Raw genomic sequence first — 18,097 nt, forward strand, 5'->3', positions numbered from 1 at the left:
CATTTATGATAATAGCTGCGTTGCATTTAGTAGTAGTGGGCTATTCTCACTGGTATGGAACCCTTAAACTGAATAGAGCCATCATTCATGTTTTTAGTTACATGTAAACTTTTGCTGAGATGACAAGTTGTATATCTGGCTTGAGGAGGTGTTCTGGGTCTGACTAACTGAGACATAAGGAAGGTAAAGTCAATAAGAACATTACGACTACAAAGTGATTCATGGTTGCCGTACATGTGAGGATTTTGAGTGTCTGCAGCGCCAAAGCGACAACACACCATCAGACCTAGTCTTTTGTTGGGGCTCTGTGCGCCAGGTTTTCAGCTTCCAGCTTCCAGATTTTCTATCGATGCAGATGTGAATGGGTAGAGAAAAAGAGGAGATTTGAGAAGCTTGAAGAATGTCGCTTTGCTGCGAGGAGAAACCTGCAGAGTATAAAAGGGCCTGTGCCCATAGCGCCTTTTTCTGAGCGCCAGCATCTTTGTTCAATTGTTCTCAAGGAGAGAGCGTTTGCGGCCGCTCAGAGAAAAAGTAGCAGCACCGAAAGTCTTTTCTCTAAACACTCCGCCATTCTTTCTGAGCGCTTAACTTGGGGAATTTCTGAACATTTCACAGAAGCGCGGGTGATGTCACTGTAGTAAACGGAGGAGAAGTTTGTTCTGGCTGTCTGTCTATACTTAGCTTTATATTTGGACTAAAACAACCATTTGTGGGAGCAGATCTGCCGAGTGGACACTGAGTGTTGCTGCTGAGTGTTGTCATTTTAGTGGCTTAACTCTGCTTTCACTAACCTTGTCAGATTGAGAGGTGATGACAGTTGTTAGTTGCACTTTTCTCACCTTTGAGCTAGCTTTTGTGCTAAGCTATACAAACTACCTTGGGCCTCTGATATTTTCCTTTATCTGAATAAGTTGTCGGATAAAGCTGATGCTCACGTGGTCCCTTCACCTCCTTGACAGAGATGGACTGTAAATTTTAGATGTGTTTGTGTGTGTATGTGTGTGTGCGTGCATGTGTGTGTATCTTTCTGCATGCACTGCTGTTTTGCAAGGTAACAACTCATATTCCCTTCATGTGACATAACCAAAAGGGTTTTGCAGTCCTGTGTGTCTGGCAGGGTGAGGAAGAGAACCTATCAAGGCTTACATCAAAGATAAGTGGGCCATCACACACACACACACACACACACACACACACACACACACACACACACACACACACACACACACACACAGGAGAGGTCTGGATGGCAGTGAGTGATGGATACTATAGGGCCCAATCAGAACAGAACATGGGTAGAGGGGCTGTATGACACAGGTAGACCCACATGGGGCATCTCTCTCTCTCACTCTCTCTCTCTCTCTCTCTCTCTCTCTCTCTCTCTCTCTCTCTCTCTCTCTCTCTCTCTCTCTCATATCTCTGAGAGGCCATTTGGAGGAGGAAAGGACATCTTTGGCCCTGCAGCATGTTGACCACAGTTGATGGATGACCGGGTCTTGATTGCGGGTCGGTCTGCGGGGCTTTGCGGTTGGAGCGATTGGGTGGGAATCAGTCACAGTACTATACAGGCCTGGCTGGCTGATGTTACACATGCACCAACAGGATTAAGAGGCTGGTGCCAAATACTGCTTTACACTGTCATTAGACGTTTACGTTTTCTTTTTTCATTCTTGAGTACCCACTGAGGTGCCCTTAAGCAGGACACAAAAATGACAACTATAACTGCTACTATTGAGCATTGTGCAGGAGAGTCATCCAATGAATACATTAGGAAGGAAGTGAAGAGGGGAAGGAAGATAATTACTTCAAACTGTGTACCAGTGCAGTTCCCAGGTAGCAACACTTAGTGAATAAAATGTCAGGATTATGAGAAAAGCCAGACTGTGGAAAACAAAAATCTTCTGATGTAAATAATGTAAATGCTGCTCTATGTTATATATGCCACTGTTATTGTTTCATAAAAGGCTACCATTTGATGGAATGCAGGACTCTAAATGAAGTAGCACTCTGCCTGCCACTTGCATTGCTCACTTTCTACTTGATACAGTACTTGTATCTTTTTGTAAAACTGTTATGAGTGCACTTCTACATATTATGCAGGGATGTAATTTAGCTATTGGACATCTTAACCCTGACCTAAAATAAAATAGACACAAACAAGTGTGCAGAGAAGGGAAGAATAAGTACATTCAGACTGCAAGGTTGTGACGCTTATTTGTCTATTAAAGGCAATTTAAATAGTTCACTCATTTATGACTGAAATGAATTGGAAAAGAAAATATGTGACAATAATGTGCAGTGTAAAATTAATTGACTAAAAGATGAATTCAGCACATGAAATAGTCTTTTGGGGAGCACAACAAGTGTACGTGTGTGTGTGTGTATGTGTAAATGTATGTTCATCATAGCCTCACATGGTGATAGTGCTACTCACTAGTGAGTATAGTATACACTTAAATACGATTATACTGCTTTTCAAGGCATAAAGTGAACTGCAAACATTTTTGGAAATACCAGTATTGCGCGAGCTAAGCTAGTCTGCTCAGCAAACACTTTATATCTGTAATCACAATGTAAATGCTAAATTAACTTACATGTATTCATCTAGTGTCTTTCTTGTCTTCCAAACAATCACAGCTCTGTAACTACATGCCAACATTCACACATCCATAAAGTGATTGATACCCGTAAACCTCGAATTGTCATCACGCACATGCATGAGCTGTATGAAAGATTTGAAGCATTGGACAGTTGATCTTCTGATTGGAGGACAACCCGCTCCACCACCACAGCCGCCACGAGCTAAATCAAAGCTAAATAGTTTAGGTTTAATTGAGTTTGCAACCTACAACTATTTGAAAACATTCTCATTGAACTATTTCCACAGAGGGATGTTCTGGGCAGGGGCTCGCCAACGGTGGAAAGAGGTCCCACTATAGGGGATTAGCCCCACACCGAGCAGCTGTACCCGAACCACCGCAATGAATCAGACTGCTGCTGAGCAGTCTGACATTATTTTTACGATTCATTATGAAGCTGTTGGGAAAACAGCCTCAGAAGAAGTCAGAAAGAATCGCCTCCTTACTGTTTACCGTCAGTAAGAGACATTTTATTCAAGAAGGAGACGGAGGAGATATGAGGTTCTGCAGAAAGATTGATTCAATGGAGTTACAAGATTATGTCACGAGCTCTTTGTGATACTTTTCATTGATTCACTTTGTGAAACCCACAGACAAACATAAAGGGTCACCAATAGCATAAATATGGAGATACAAAAAAAATTATATATATATATATATATATATATATATATATATATATATATATATATATATATATATATATATATATATATATATATATATATATATATATCTACCAGTGATAATTTTCACACTATGGCGTACGTGCATGTACTTGGAATATATTAGAGAATTATCCCTCAGTTTCTATCACCATATCCACAGTGCATTATTGTTTCAGGGCAGAGGCTTTAGATGGCCTTCATGAGACTTTTGACCATGCTTTGAAGAACACGTAACGCTTACTGATGCTTTGTATCACTAAGCAAGGATACAGAGTAAAACTTTATTTATTATTGACATTATTATTATTAACGATTACTATTTAAAATCTCACATTAGGAAACACAACTTGTGCTCCTTCATTGCCTATTTTTGACTTTTAGAGGTGACATTAGACAATAGAGGTGGTGTATGAGGGTGTATAATTTATTCATCTCACTTATCTTTTGAGTTTCCTCACATGTTACTTAATGTCAGCACTTAAAATACTTTAAAATGCAAATAGATCTGTTTGTGGCATAAGTCCACAATTTCAACTCAAGTAGCATAAGAGTCATTGTCACACAACGTCTAATACTCATGTCATTACATATTTGTGCTTGTAATTATTACAATTGAATGTTTTAAATGTATAAAAAAAAACCTTCCAGTGCATGTCTCCCTGCTCATGCACTGGGAGGCTCCTCTGACAGCCAGACAGTCAGTAATTTAGAAACTTGAGAAAGGGAAGCGGCCACTTTAATTTTGTTTTAAAACTATTCCTCTTTTTGCAAAAATAAGTGTATTTTAAAGTTTTAGAGAATCATTTTCAACAGAATACAAAGAACCAAAGACTCATTTTGAGCTAAAGTCAACCTTTGACAAAATGCCTTAGCTTTATGTTTTTGATTTGTTTTGATTCAATCAGCACTAAACCTCATTGAATAGTAAACAGTAAATGTCATTTTAACTGTGGACTTTGACTAAGCTATCAAAATCTATTCAAAAGGAACATGTATGTTTGCTATCCAACCCAACAATATAAATTCAATTTCGGACATTAAAAAGTTATAAGTTTGAAGATTGGTGTGGTCCGAGCTCGGGCCCCAAAATAAATGGGTTAGTAAGTGGGGAGAAGCCAATACTCCGCCATTGAAAGCTATCATTGAAACCAGTTATGAAGTGTACTTTGCACACTGACAAAATGGACCAGAAGTGACTTGAAACTCGCCTCTGGTCGTTGGTTTGGAAACAACCACTGTCCGACTTTATTCACGACTACATCGCTTCACTTGTTTAAGATGTAAACAAAGAGCTAACATGACATGTGAAAACGACAGGTTGGTACTCCTCTTTAGTTTAAGCTAAACGAACAGATTCATCAGATTCCAGTCCACTGGACACTGGATTAAACTGATAGTAGTCCCCTCATTTGCCTTCAGAAAACAAGACAAGCGTATTTCCTAAACTGCTGGGTTGTTGTTTTAACAACACCCACACACACCACTCCTCTCTGTAATGCATCTTCCCACCTCACTCAAGGCTGCAAGGCTGCCAGTCATTCAGGGACACAAAAGTAAATGAACCATCATTGCTGATGAGAAACAATCACAAGCACAAGGAGGGTGTTTAGACTGCGCTAAAGAGAAATGGAATAAATTAGCACAAGAAGCAAGGAAATGACTCATGCAATTCAGCTGCTGCTCTTTAGGTTGTGTGCAAGTTCGTCATTTTACAACAGCACTCGTGTTGTGTGTCTGCATGATGTCACTCGCATACATACGCAGATTTCCATCCTAAGCCCACTCAGCTGTGGCTATGCTTTTACAGCTCCAATTCTCCTCTTATTCTTTCTGCGAGCAGGCCTTCATCCTCCTCTTTCTCCTCCTCCTCTTCCTCCTCCTCCCCCTCCTTTGCCCTGCATCTACTCTGCCAGCCATATAGACCTGCTAACAGTAAACATGCCCCACTGCAGCGCTCAAGGACATTCTGCATGAGTACGCATGCACACTGTGCCAGGAGAGCACTCACACACACATATACAGTACAGTACACATGTGTGTGTGCGGTTCAGTTGTGTGTGCATCTAGGTGATGCTCCTCTCTCCTAGTCGACCATATGGGAGTGTGTATAAAGGGAGGGTGGGGACATGTCCTGCTAGGACAGTTGACACAGCACAGATGCTAGGCCACACGCGAGCCCCTACAAATACACGGAGAAACACACATGCATGCACACACATGCAACACACTGCACAATGTGTGGTGTTGTTTGAGTGGTAATGAGGCAGGAGTGGGAGGACGGCTGGTGTGCCTCCCACTGCCTTATGCTAGGGGAGTTGCCCAGCTCGCTGGTGAAATGACAGAGAGCTAGCGCAGACCACACACACACACACACACACACACACACACACACACACACACACGGAGAGGACAATCAGTTTCCTCTGGGCACATGAGCAACACTGAATATCCCTCATTTATTAACATTAGGAAATGTCACTTTACAAAAATAATGTGAGAATATTGGAGCCGCTTAGAAAGAAACCAGGGGGAACTTTAATAGTACTGTTTAGACCAGTGAGTGGTGGAGGAAGTTAAACATATTTCAACGCTGAAATGTAATAGCGAATAAAGTGAACAATTTGCAGTTTTAAAAGCAGCAATGTAGTCTATGTAATATGCATTAGTTCAGATTTCTTTTAAAAATGTAACCATTATGTGTATGTTCTTTCCTCTACAACTTCAAATATCAAATACATTTATATTTTAAATTAATAACATACAATGTGTTTAATATTTCCTTTTCATGAATACATTAGAAATACATTTATTGATTTTTTCATGAGGATTAAATAATAATGTGAAATTGTAGAGACAGCAATATTTCTGACTTGAAAGACTAATACATTGACACGGCGGAGTGTTTCCTTCCTTTGAGGACTAAAAATATGACCTCAAAAACACTTCCTACTTAATTGTTAATCATTTAGGTTTGTGTTGGTGTAGATTGGTCCACTGTCTTAATCAAAGCCTCGGGTTAAGAGAATCTTTATAGACACCACATTCTCTATGAACCAGAACATGTATGATCATAAGGAAACAGTCAAAAGTCTCAGCACCACTACCTTTGGACGCCTCCGTGCCATACGGCCCGCTGCCACTGTCAGTCAAGTCGGGCAGCCAGGCGTCTTTGACGGCTGACTTGAAGATGTGTCGGTTGTCGAGGCTCTGGATGGGCCTGAAGTTGCTGCGCAGATACTCGACCGACTTAACATGGTCCTGCTGCTCTGTGGTGAAGATCGAGTAGAAAGCCTCCAACTGGTGCCGCGAGCATGTCAGAGACAGAGATGGAGAGGAAAGAGTTAGTGCCGAGTAGAACTCCTATCCTCTAGTGATCCCGACTTTTTGTGTCTATGAAACAGCAGTAAGAATGAATTTCACTCACTCCAACAAATATACAATATTTTATATGCATGCAACGCAGATATCTAATTGAAATATAAGCTGAAATTACATTTTAATGATCTCCATGAGGAAACTGGGTCACTGCTGCAGCAAAGCAAAGACTTTACAGAAAAAATATATAATTCTGAGAAGAATATTTTAAAAACATGACCAATAATCCCAACATATGAAGAATGAATTAAATATGTTAAACTATATGAATAAATTAATATAGTGAATCATATCACTGGGACACTTTTGAAATATTATACACAAAACTTTGTCCAAACTATAAACAAAACAATATTTCTCCAGCAACAGTGTGGATTAAAAATAATGAGGTTCATAATTTTGCAGGTGCATTCACAGAAACACCCTCATTGTCTTTCTTGCTGTGACTCAAATAAAAGGGAAGGAAAGCAATCTCACAACTGCAGGTTGATTGTGTAAGAGCGCGGGAATGATTAGCCTAGCTTAGCACACAGCTTATTATCTCTAAAGTTATCTCTAAGTAAACAGAAAATGGATGGTTCGAGTTGTAGGGAGAGTTATGGAGTTGAAGTCCATGAAGACACTGCTCCCTGCTTGTGTTTGCCTATATTCAGTTTGGATCAAACAGAAATGTACAAAGTGTTTTGAGCGCACTTTTAGGCATTTTTTAACTGGCCCCGATACTTTTCCTGAGATTTAGGATAAAATAAACTTAATTTTTAACATCATGTGAAGATACAAACATACATAATAAAACCATAAACAGGTTAAAACCAGGATGTACGAAACCAATGTCTAATGTCAGAAACATATCAGGGATACAGACTACACCCATGCAATATTCATACAGGCACAATTGAATGACATATGGACAGAAGAAAGACACAGAGATTCACATTGCACTAGTTTTAAACATATCTAACAATCAAATGAGATGCATTTTTATATATTCAGATGTATCAGAAGATTCTAATGAGCAGCTTCCATTGTAAGTCACTTTTCCAGGCTTTAAATTACAGGGAAGAGGAAAAGTTGACTCCCCAATCCAGACTGGAGGGAGAAGTGGCCCTGAGGGTTTCCAACCAAAAGGTCTCTCACCAGAGGAGATGTTTGAATCTGTCAACTGCCAACCCTTCACCCAGACCTGTTACTTCAAAAACATGAACTTTCAGTGAATGTGGGTCCTTGTGGCCTGCCTCTCTGAAGTGCTGTCCCTGGGGATAATTGCAGTTTTGGAGTTCTGATTGCATATTCATGTTCTGCCAGTCTGCCTTTCAGGCTGTGGTATAATACAACCACAGATGCACTCCAAACGGCACTCCAAATAGTTTTGGAGTTGGCCAAGTCCTTGAAATACTCAGTGTTTTGATAAACACATTGAAATAAAGAGTTGTGACAAGTAATGTTGTCACATTAATTGCAGCAATGGCATTTGAAAGAGCCAATGCCAAGGTAGTCAAAAAAAGCTCAATCTAGTTGCCAAACTCATGACAGACATGTGATGAATGGTAAATCAGAAATATCCAAAGTACACTGGTCTGATTCTTGGTGCCAATTGTGACCCAATGCTTCTTCATGTGCTGCTAATACTGGCGAAACCCCCAAAACCTGCTCCAATTCAGCAAAGATGTATGGGCCAAAGCTGTTTGACATTGGGTCACAACCGCCTAGATTTGGCTAAATGCTGAATGGTTTGGGAAACGAGGAGATACTTTTGGAACGACGTTTGTGGCTAAAAGAAGTAATTTGTACACTGTAGTTGCTGTGATTGGTTAAACGGTTCCCAAAGTAGTTTTAATATGTATTTAGCCGCCATGTTCGTCAAGCTGTGAACATTTTGTACTGCTTTGGGTTGATATTGAAGTTGGCCTCTTCCTGCATGTTGCCATTTGTCAAATGCATGCTGTGTAGCAAGACGTGCAACCAGACATGGATTTGCACTGTGTGACTGAAGTGTCATCTTTCTTTCTGTGTTGGCAGATGGATACTCTGTACAATGTGTTTGGAAGCAATGCACACAGACAAACAGCTTGTGTGCAAGCAAGTGTTAGAGAAGGGAGGGGGCGTTGAGAGGCAGATTCAGTTTCACAAAGGTAAACGTCTCAGCGAGGAGATGTCTGAGCGCAGCAAATTATATCTATATCCTGTACAACAATCTGGTGCTCGGAAATAGAAACATAAACCAGAAACTAAACCACAGCGAAATAAGGTGTGAAACAATTTTGAAGGGGTTGTCCATTACTTATTATTGTACATTCTACTGAAGTGGCTCTTCTCCAACGTCAGGGCTCAACAGTAAAGATTGCCTGCTTACCTGGGGCAAGTAAAATGCCATGTCGGGCTAGTAAAACACCAACTCTCTTGCCCATTTGGGAAAAGAATGAAACACATTGTTTTTTTTTTCCAGAGCTGATAATGTAAATTAGCTGAGGAGTGAGCCATCTTGTTTCCTTCTCATCTCTGTTGAGGATAGCATATGCTCAGTATTGATTATTTTTTTGTTATTTGATAATGTATTTTGAAAATGTATTCTGATAATAAATGAATACATAGATGCAATCAAATAAGCAGATATCGGACTCACTTGTGGAAGTGAAAAAATCAAACACTCCAGTTGAAACCTATGATCTACTATTACCACTTTTGTTGAAAAAGAAAGAATGAACCATAGCCCAAAGCAGATAATTACAAACAAATGAAGAAGATTAATTAAAGTAAAAAGACTGCTAATAGCCTTGAAAGAAAATGCTAATTAAACCTTGCAAACTAGAAGTGTTGAATAAAAAACAGTGTTTAGATTGAAATGAGAAATCACTTCCCTCGGCCGCGTTAGCACTTTTACTTTGATTTAAACACTGTGAGGAATCCTCTGAGGTTCATGAATATCCACAGTTAAATATGATGGCAATGTAGAACTAGGTGTTCAGATATCCTGCTTTGGAACAAAGCGTGATGCCAGGATAAGCCGACTTTCATCCCCATTCTTAGGCCCCACCTACTGCGAGGGACAAACAGCAGAGGAGGAAGGCAGACCGTTTTTATTTTGATGAGCACCCCCCCTCCATTCCCCAAGCTCCTGAAAAACAAGTGTAAAACGCCCATAAAACATCAGCCTGCCAGCGTTAGTGACCAGCTTTAGGGGTGACTTTCGGAGATGATGAAAGTCAAATCTGAGCGTCAAAGCAAAGGATTAATAAGAAAAAAGCTCAAGTCTGATTCCACTTTTTCTGGAGCCATGGTAAACCCTCAGGGTTTAGGATGGACAAAGACTGAAGATAGAGGTAACGTGACACAACTGCAGCAATACACACAGAGCCATGCACAGCTCTTTAGCCCGCTCCTTTGTGTAAGGCTTTCTAGGAGTAGCTGTGTTGTGAACTGCTGATTTATCTTTAGTCCTTTCTGCCTTCTTTAGATAGACGGTTACATTTCCCATCATGCCTTTGTAAGGCTTTGGAAACAGGCAGGGATTTGTTTTTGCTTTCATTTGAAAGAGGGGGGACTTCAGTTCCTCGTCGGAAATGGCTGTCTGACGGCTAGGTAGAGAGGGGGAAATATTCTAAATATAGCAAACGCTGGTATTGATTCTTTGAGGAGTCTAGAATAGGTTTTGCTGCTGTCCAGTGCTGCTACCTTTACGAACCGGGGGTGAGCCAACAGCCATCTACTGTCGGTAATACCTCATACAAACCCAGATAAAAAATTAAGATCTTTCCCTTTAAAGATGTAAGTCCTCAGATCATGAGGGACTGTAAGTAATGTCTGTGCAATGTCCTAAAAAGTTTGCTAAACCAAACTCAAAGTGTGAAATCAGCAGTGCCTCTAATTGTGTGTGAGATTAAGAGCATATTTTCTCAGAATGCTTACAACTGTTTGGCTTTACTGTTTGTTGACTTGCACTGTAGACATCATTACTGTGTGTAGTTATGTGTGTGTGCATGTGTGTGCATGCGTGCGTGTGTACATGATTACTATTCATGGCATGCCTCCAATCTGTGTTACTCCTCACAAAGTGGACTGCAGTCATACACAAGGCTGAGAGCCGTTAGCCCTTCCTCCAGCTCTGGATCAAACACAGACAGTGCTGGCATACACACAGCAGTGCAGCCTCGCACCAGGCCATGTTGTAGCTCCCACCTTCACATCGGCCGCCAATCTGAGTTGAAATCACCATACCAGCAGAGCATAAAGTCTTGTTCACAGCAGAAACTAGCAGAGCGAGATTCCTCTGACAGCATAGGCAGATTACAAGCAGGGTAACATCAGAATTTATCAAACAGGGACACAGCCGTTTTTCTGACAATGACAAAGTTGCATTTTCACTTTTAAAGTCAATGAATATATATATATATATATATATGTTGTATTTTAAAAATCTATAGATCAATGTTTAGGGCCGGATTGTTCAGATTAACTGCAGCAACAGACGGAAATTGTTGGAAATCCTGCAGAAAAGGGCGGATGCAGTCTTAAAACATGCGTCTGCCCACACCTATAATGACCATACTATCTAGTCAGTTGACATCATCAAGGCAACCAAATGGAAAACCCCTAACTTACTCATTATTTTTAGCATTGTTTTGAGTTAGTCACACTGACAAAACAGAAGTGATGGAGCAAAATAGTTTCTCTAATGATAGGGTGGCTTGGGATTACTGTACCTATGCAAGGGTTTAGGACAGGTAGTCAGCTAAATGAGGTGTACATTTGACGTTTAGCAATTATCTCATGCTGTATCCACAACTTTAATGAGAGGAAGTCTGCCTCAGTCTTGCTTTTTCCACTCTGCCTTTTCTGTTCTTCTCTTCAGGCACATTCTCACATACCCAGCTCCCTGTGCTGCTTCTCCATCATCCACGAGACGTCCTCTGACCTTTGCTGCTGGCTTGCCTATTTTCCTCAGCAGCCCTGCATTTACCTGGCTCGTTTTCACATACTTTTGATTTCCAACCATCTGAACCTGTACCTTTACCTGTCCATGTAACAGCCTGTACTGTACTTGCACCTAATCTGTCCCTGATTTCCTTTGTTGCCCCTTTCTGTGTTTTGACCTGTTCATACTTCCATCATGTTGCCAACCTGTAAGGCTTCTTGACCTGTTCTTGACCTTCACCTTGAGGGAATATTCTTCAAACTTCCACAATGTATATAGTGTCTGTCTTTGAGTCCTCCCATGTTTGCTGTTTTAAAAAAACAAAAAACAATTTCAGAGTTATTATAATTTAATAGGCTAGACGAGAGCCTTGGCAGTTGGACAGTTGTTGTCTTCTAGCTCAAACAAACACAGGACTTTTGTCCAGGAGAACATGTACATTTCTCTGTGAAATACTAAAAGTGAACATTGACATTTTGTCACACGAGCCATTAGTGTGGTTCCACTTGAGATCACTTGTGGTAGTCACATACATAGTTAAGGTAACGTCAATCACACTCCATTCCCAACCCTAAGTTAGTGGTTAGTGACCTAACCTAACTTCCTGTGTTCCTGTGAGACAGGTAGAGCATATTGCCGGACTTGATGTATTGCTGTGAGAAGAAGCTTGATCCTCGGTAACATTTAATGATGTTCCTTTACATCTGCATCAGTCTGTTTGTCATCATAAACAACAGCAGTTATACTGGAACGATTCCTAGAAGTGGACCAGTCCAGAGAGTTTGACAGAGTATAAACTAAGCTGAGTTGAAAAAAAATTAAACCGCACAGCTTAGTCTCATGGTTAATTAATGTCCATTTTCCATAAAGTGTATTACACGGACAGGCGGCAATGGATAATATCCTGATTTCCTTTTGCGTTCTAAAATATGCAAGCTAGAGAGAGCTTTGCTGGCCACATGTCAGCATTGGAGTACTGCCATCTTTCCAATAATGATTATGGCCAAATAGCCACCTTTTAATCTTAATATTAAAATGAATATTAAGGATATCCAGTGTTTCAACAGCCTACCAAGGACTAAGTTAATGTCCAATTGGACATGCTTCACATTAATTAATATATGTATTAAATGTACCATACATGTCTAAAAATAAAATGTTGTTGTCCCATATTTAGCCCTGATTTAGATGTATACATATATATATAAGCATGCAAATCACCAAATGAATGCTTACCGAGGAGCTATTCTACACTCTAACACTGCTAAATCTTCTAAAAGACCTCGAGGAAAAAAATAAACCCATATGGCTGCCTGCATCTTAGCTGCTTTCTGGAAATGTTGGCACATTTGCACACAATGCCAGATGGGAAATTATAAAAAAATCCCACATGTCCCACTTGGAATTGCTACTAGGAGGCTGATCTCAACAGTACTTCCCAGTTGGCAGCTCATATTCAGGGTGAATGCAACGTGAGACCAGCACGGCATAAGCCTTCTTAGGTTGGTAACATCTGAGACGCAGGCTTCCTCTCTTCCACACACACAATCTCTCTCCCTCTCTCTCTTTCCCTCTCCCTCTCTCTTGCACATATGCACACGCGTCAGACGCACAAGTACGTGAGTGTGGCAGGTCCACATGAGTGTTTGAAAGGAAGGCATTTTGGGTGAGTTGTTGTGTAAGAACCTGAGCATCGATCCACTCTAAAAGCAGGCCCAAAGCAACGGCTGTCACTCCCGCTGACCTACTTCAACTCCAAAACAAAAGACGAGCAGAGAGAGCGGCGAGAAATAACATACAAAGAGGCAGAGAAAGACAATAACTGGAGTCACCATCTGTGTTAATTTTTTTCCCAACCTCCTCCTTTTATCTTCCTCCATAATGTTTTCTCTGGAGAGTCTCACAGCGAAAAAGAAATAGGGGAAACAAAAGGACTTCAAAAGAGGCTTTTAAACATGTTGAGATAGACTGGCTAATGGTCAGGAAGGATGGATGATGCCCCCATCGCTCACTTCCTTGTTTACTCATTGTTGATTCACTTCCCTATTTCATATTCCATTCACTTTGAATTCCTGCTTTTTATTCTTTGCTTTTTCTAATAGAAAAATGTATTTTATGTGGTACCGCGTTCAGAGAATGAATCAGACGGACGGATAACCAGAAAGGTTCTTACCACATTATGAGGTCAAAGATGAATTAAAACAACTTTTAAATGATATCACAAGTCTCTGTATCCTGTGGAATGAATTGTCAGACTATGATCTGCAGAGCCATAATAAATACTAGAAAAGAAGTATTTCCAATCACAAGTAGGAAACCTTGGTGACATTTTAGTTTCTGAGCTCAATTTGAAAGCTTATTTTAATTAATTAACCAAAACTGCCTCCTATCAGTTGAGCAACTGAAGCAGAACGATACAGAAAAGCGTGTTCATTCTTTTCTTTCTGACCATCTTGACCACTGTAGTGCTTGCAAAGCTACACAGCATTCAGAATGCTTCTGCCAAGGTTTTAACGAGTAAACTAAACTGAGTGATCATACATCAGCTGTTTTACTAAACCGACACTGGCTACCTGGATCTGTTAGAATTCATTTTAAAGTCTGTCTGTTAGTGCTGGTCTGTTAGTGAGGCACTAAATTGCCTCACTCCTTTTTATATCACAGACCGCCTATTGTTTTATGCATGCTCTAAGAACCCTAGGATCCTCCCCAGCTGCTTCTTTTACTGTTCCCAGAGTCGCCACATAAACCTTTGGGGATTCTCCTTTTAGTCACCATGCCCCCAAAATACTCAAACACATCTCTTTAATATTGACTTCAACTAGAAGCTGTCTCTTTTTAGTCTTTTATGATTTTTGTAATTTTTAGATTAAAGAAAATAATTTTCTCCCTTCCTCTTTGTGGATGTGTTTATTTTTTAAAGTTGTATAGTTATTAAAAAACATGTTCACTGCATTCATGAAAGATGTTCTATAGATAACATTCTTTCATAGTTCTTTAACACAGAGCTTAAAGAACTATGAGGAATCGATGCTCAGGTTCTTACGCAACTCACCCAATCGATTGCGTTTACTGTCGAGATCAGACTTTACTTCCCTGTTTGGCTTTTAGGGCAGAGCCTCCTCCACCTTCTCCTCTTCCTCCTCTTCCTCCGAGGCAACAGATGCACCACCCTAAAGCCGAAGATGTTGTCTCAGGGATAAACTCTGTCAAACAAGTCTTCTTCTGTCTGGATAGAGACTAACACAACACATGTTGGCTCTGTCCTAATTCAGGTTCTGCATCCGTTCAAGGACCTGAGCCACGAAGGTGGGTTCATTGGATCGATAGCTCAGCTGAACTTCCTTTGAGGTGGTTTATCCACACATTTGTCTTTTATCATTCACATTTTACCGTCTGTAATTTGTCAAGTTAATAGCAGAAGGAAGCCTGCTAACAAACCCGGTCCAACCTTCACCACTCTCAACTAAATGAGATTAAGTTATCCATCCATTATTCAAACCACTTATCCATCCTCTTTAGGGTCGCGGGGCGCTGGAGTCGATCCCAGCTGTCGATGGGCGAAGGCAGAGTTCACCCTGGACAAGTCGCCAGTTCATCACAGGGCAGACATTGAGACAGACAACCATTCACGCTCACATTCACACCTACGGGCAATTAACCTAAACTGCATGTCTTTGGACTGTGGGAAGAAGCCAGAGAACCCGGAGAGAACCCGCACTGACATGGGGAGAACACGCAAACTCCACACTGAAGGATCTGCCAGATCGGTATCCGAACCTCGGGGGCTCATTTCTTGATAGATTTTTATGTAACATTGTCATATTTACTGGATTAATTTGCAGCAAGGACGCACAGTAGGGAATATATACTGGCCAGAACTGTGTTGTGCCCCCAAATGTCATGTTTGTGTAAAGTTCTTTCTGGACTGCTGAAGATGTGTAAAGATTCAGTATGGCTGTGGAATATTGAAAAAAAAAAGTCTAACGTCCTGAGATAGTCCTAAATAAATAGCATATGCAGTATGATGTATGTGTTGCCTAACAGATCCAGCAATCTCTTGGAAATAAAAAAAAACAGTTTCAGAAGGAATAAACAGCTACAAAGAGAATAACTACAAAAAATCAAAACGACTCACTTCCATGGAGTTTTGACTTTTAGCTCTGAAACTCAAATTGAGTTTTTGCTGCATTTGTCTGATTATCCTTACCATGTGTACTATTCTTGAATAAAGTCTGGAAAAGAGAAATAGATTTGTTTTCCTCAAAGGAACAGTGTGCAGTAGAAGGTTTATGTCAATGGTGCTTGTGTGGGTAAAGTATTGATGTAAGCAATACTGTTATTGTTGTGAAAGTTTCTGGTGCTTAATCTGGAGACCTTAGCATTAACACATCCTACAAAGTCTCAACACCTCACTTGTCAGGCTCTTTCCACTGACACAGATTTGTTTTAGCCTAGCAGCAGCCAGAGAGGAGCTTGTGCAGATAGGCCGAGGACCCCATTCTGGATGAGAGGTAGACCGTGGTTGGAGCTGCACTGTAGTCATCCTCTAGGACTGTGAGACAAGTTACAACACAAACTCTTCCATGTACCCATACATAAAACAGAAATACACAATTATCAAATACTCTGTTTGCTTGTGGGTTTCACACGGCTGTTTGCACAGAAAAGGGAAAAAAACTAAGGGAAAATGTAGAAGCTGAGTTGCGGAAGAAGATGGAACTCAGGTTCCCGACTGTCTCATCAGTCTTTTCAACATCTCCTCGCTCACTGTCTGCTTTACATTGATCTGCTTCTATAACTTCTCCACTGCTGCTCTGAAGCAAATTACTTTGGCCTTATAAGATGATAAGTCTGCCAAGTGTTCTTCAGACTGGGGTAAGAAGATGAGATGAGATTTATTTTGCTTTTTTAACAAAAAACTCATATCTCAGTTTATTTTAGTGAAAGCCTGATGCCGCATTCACACCCAAAAAGTTGCGGAATTTTTACGCGAGTAGATTACATGTAAAGTCAATGCACAGATGCAAATGGTTGCGAAAAAGGGAATTTTTTCGGCACGCGGCGCGAATGAGGCAAAAAAGCGTTGCAGGAACACCATCGTACCACTACTGAAGTCTACTGGCTGCCTGTCCGCCTGAAAAAGCAAATTAAATAACGTCGATAGAGTAAAGTCAGGAAAAAAAGCGTTTTGGTGTGAACGCACCATTACACATACATAACAACATGTACGTAACAACATATTTTGGCGTTTAGTTTGGGGGTTTGCTTGTCTCTAAGCCTGCTTCAATTAAAGGCTTGGTACACGCTACAGCTGAGATAATTCATCGGGAATATATGGCAATTAAGTTATTTTTCCGTGACAGTAGGTTTTTTTGACTGCACCTATTCAATCACATTATGTTATGCACACTGCTTAACTATTATATCTAAACACCTGTGACGGAACATACAAATATCTCAGTAAGTAGGTGCCTGGTAGAGTAACAACTCAAGTGCCTCATACAGGATGCAATATATGAACACATTTTCTCTTATTTTTGTTTGTATCCACATCTATACCTATTGATTTCTGGCATTCAACAATAGATTTTTTTTATCTCTTCTCTTTGGTAAGAGACAATGTTACAATGGTTGAGATAATTTATCATCTAGCACACCTGGTAAAAGCACATTTTGAGGGTTTGTTGCATCTGGAGTTCCTTTTTCTTTACTTCTTCTCTTAACAGTATACATGATTAAAAGGTTGTTGCTTTTTAGTTTTACTGCTCGACAAAAGACAATACATTGACATAACAACAATAGGATTATTGAATACTGGCCAGTGAGCAAAATGTTGTCACGGGATGAGAAACAAGGTGGAGAAGAATAATTTGTGTCTATAACACAAAATGCAGCATCAACAGTCCATTCAGTGATCTCAGCTGACACTCAGGTCACTTTGGCCATTTGGCTTCCTATTGAATTTGTCCTTACTTTTTGTCCTAAGGGATTAAAAAAAGCTGCAACAAGCCAATTCACTTGCAGGGCTAAGTACATTTGTGTAAGGAGGGCTTTCATGTGAAGTTCAACTTTGGTTGAACTTCCTACAGAAATGTTCTTCTCACAGAAATGCTGGCGTCGTTGACCAAGATGGAGGAAGCAATTACTTCAGCAGTTGTATAATCACAGATATAACAGTTTTATTCTGTTTATCCATTAGGAAACTTTATGGATATTTACAGAACAGATTCAGTGGAATCTAATATTATGTTAAATAGGTGCAGCTTTAACAAGAGTGATGTTGTGTACAGACCTACTATCCTGCAAATGAAGCCAGGTCATCACATGAAGAAAATACACCAACATTTAGATAGAAGGATAAACAGAATAGATTCAAGTCAGTTTACACTATTTGAAAGTGTGCATTATATTCTTACATTTGAATGAAGAAAATATCTAGGATAAAGAACCAGGATAAATGAATGTGGTCACTTTTTGGTTGTTTGTTTGATTCCAAAGTT

The 18,097-nt window shown here is 40.2% G+C and overlaps 1 protein-coding gene across 2 annotated transcripts in view; it reads right to left on the bottom strand.

Moving 5' to 3' along the window:
• LOC137796156 (receptor-type tyrosine-protein phosphatase gamma-like) overlaps nucleotides 1-18,097 on the bottom strand; it is a 377,436-nt gene that overhangs the window by 55,075 nt on the left and 304,264 nt on the right. For both annotated transcript variants that reach the window (XM_068593883.1, XM_068593882.1), the window contains exon 8: nucleotides 6,412-6,604. In XM_068593883.1, coding sequence (XP_068449984.1) covers nucleotides 6,412-6,604 — 193 coding nt within the window. The remainder of the gene's footprint in view (nucleotides 1-6,411; nucleotides 6,605-18,097) is intronic.

The sequence above is a fragment of the Clinocottus analis genome, unplaced genomic scaffold (genome assembly GCF_023055335.1).
Source record: "Clinocottus analis isolate CAN_PGR_092001 unplaced genomic scaffold, fCliAna1.0.p SCAF_3, whole genome shotgun sequence".
In the NCBI taxonomy this organism is placed as follows: domain Eukaryota; kingdom Metazoa; phylum Chordata; class Actinopteri; order Perciformes; family Cottidae; genus Clinocottus; species Clinocottus analis.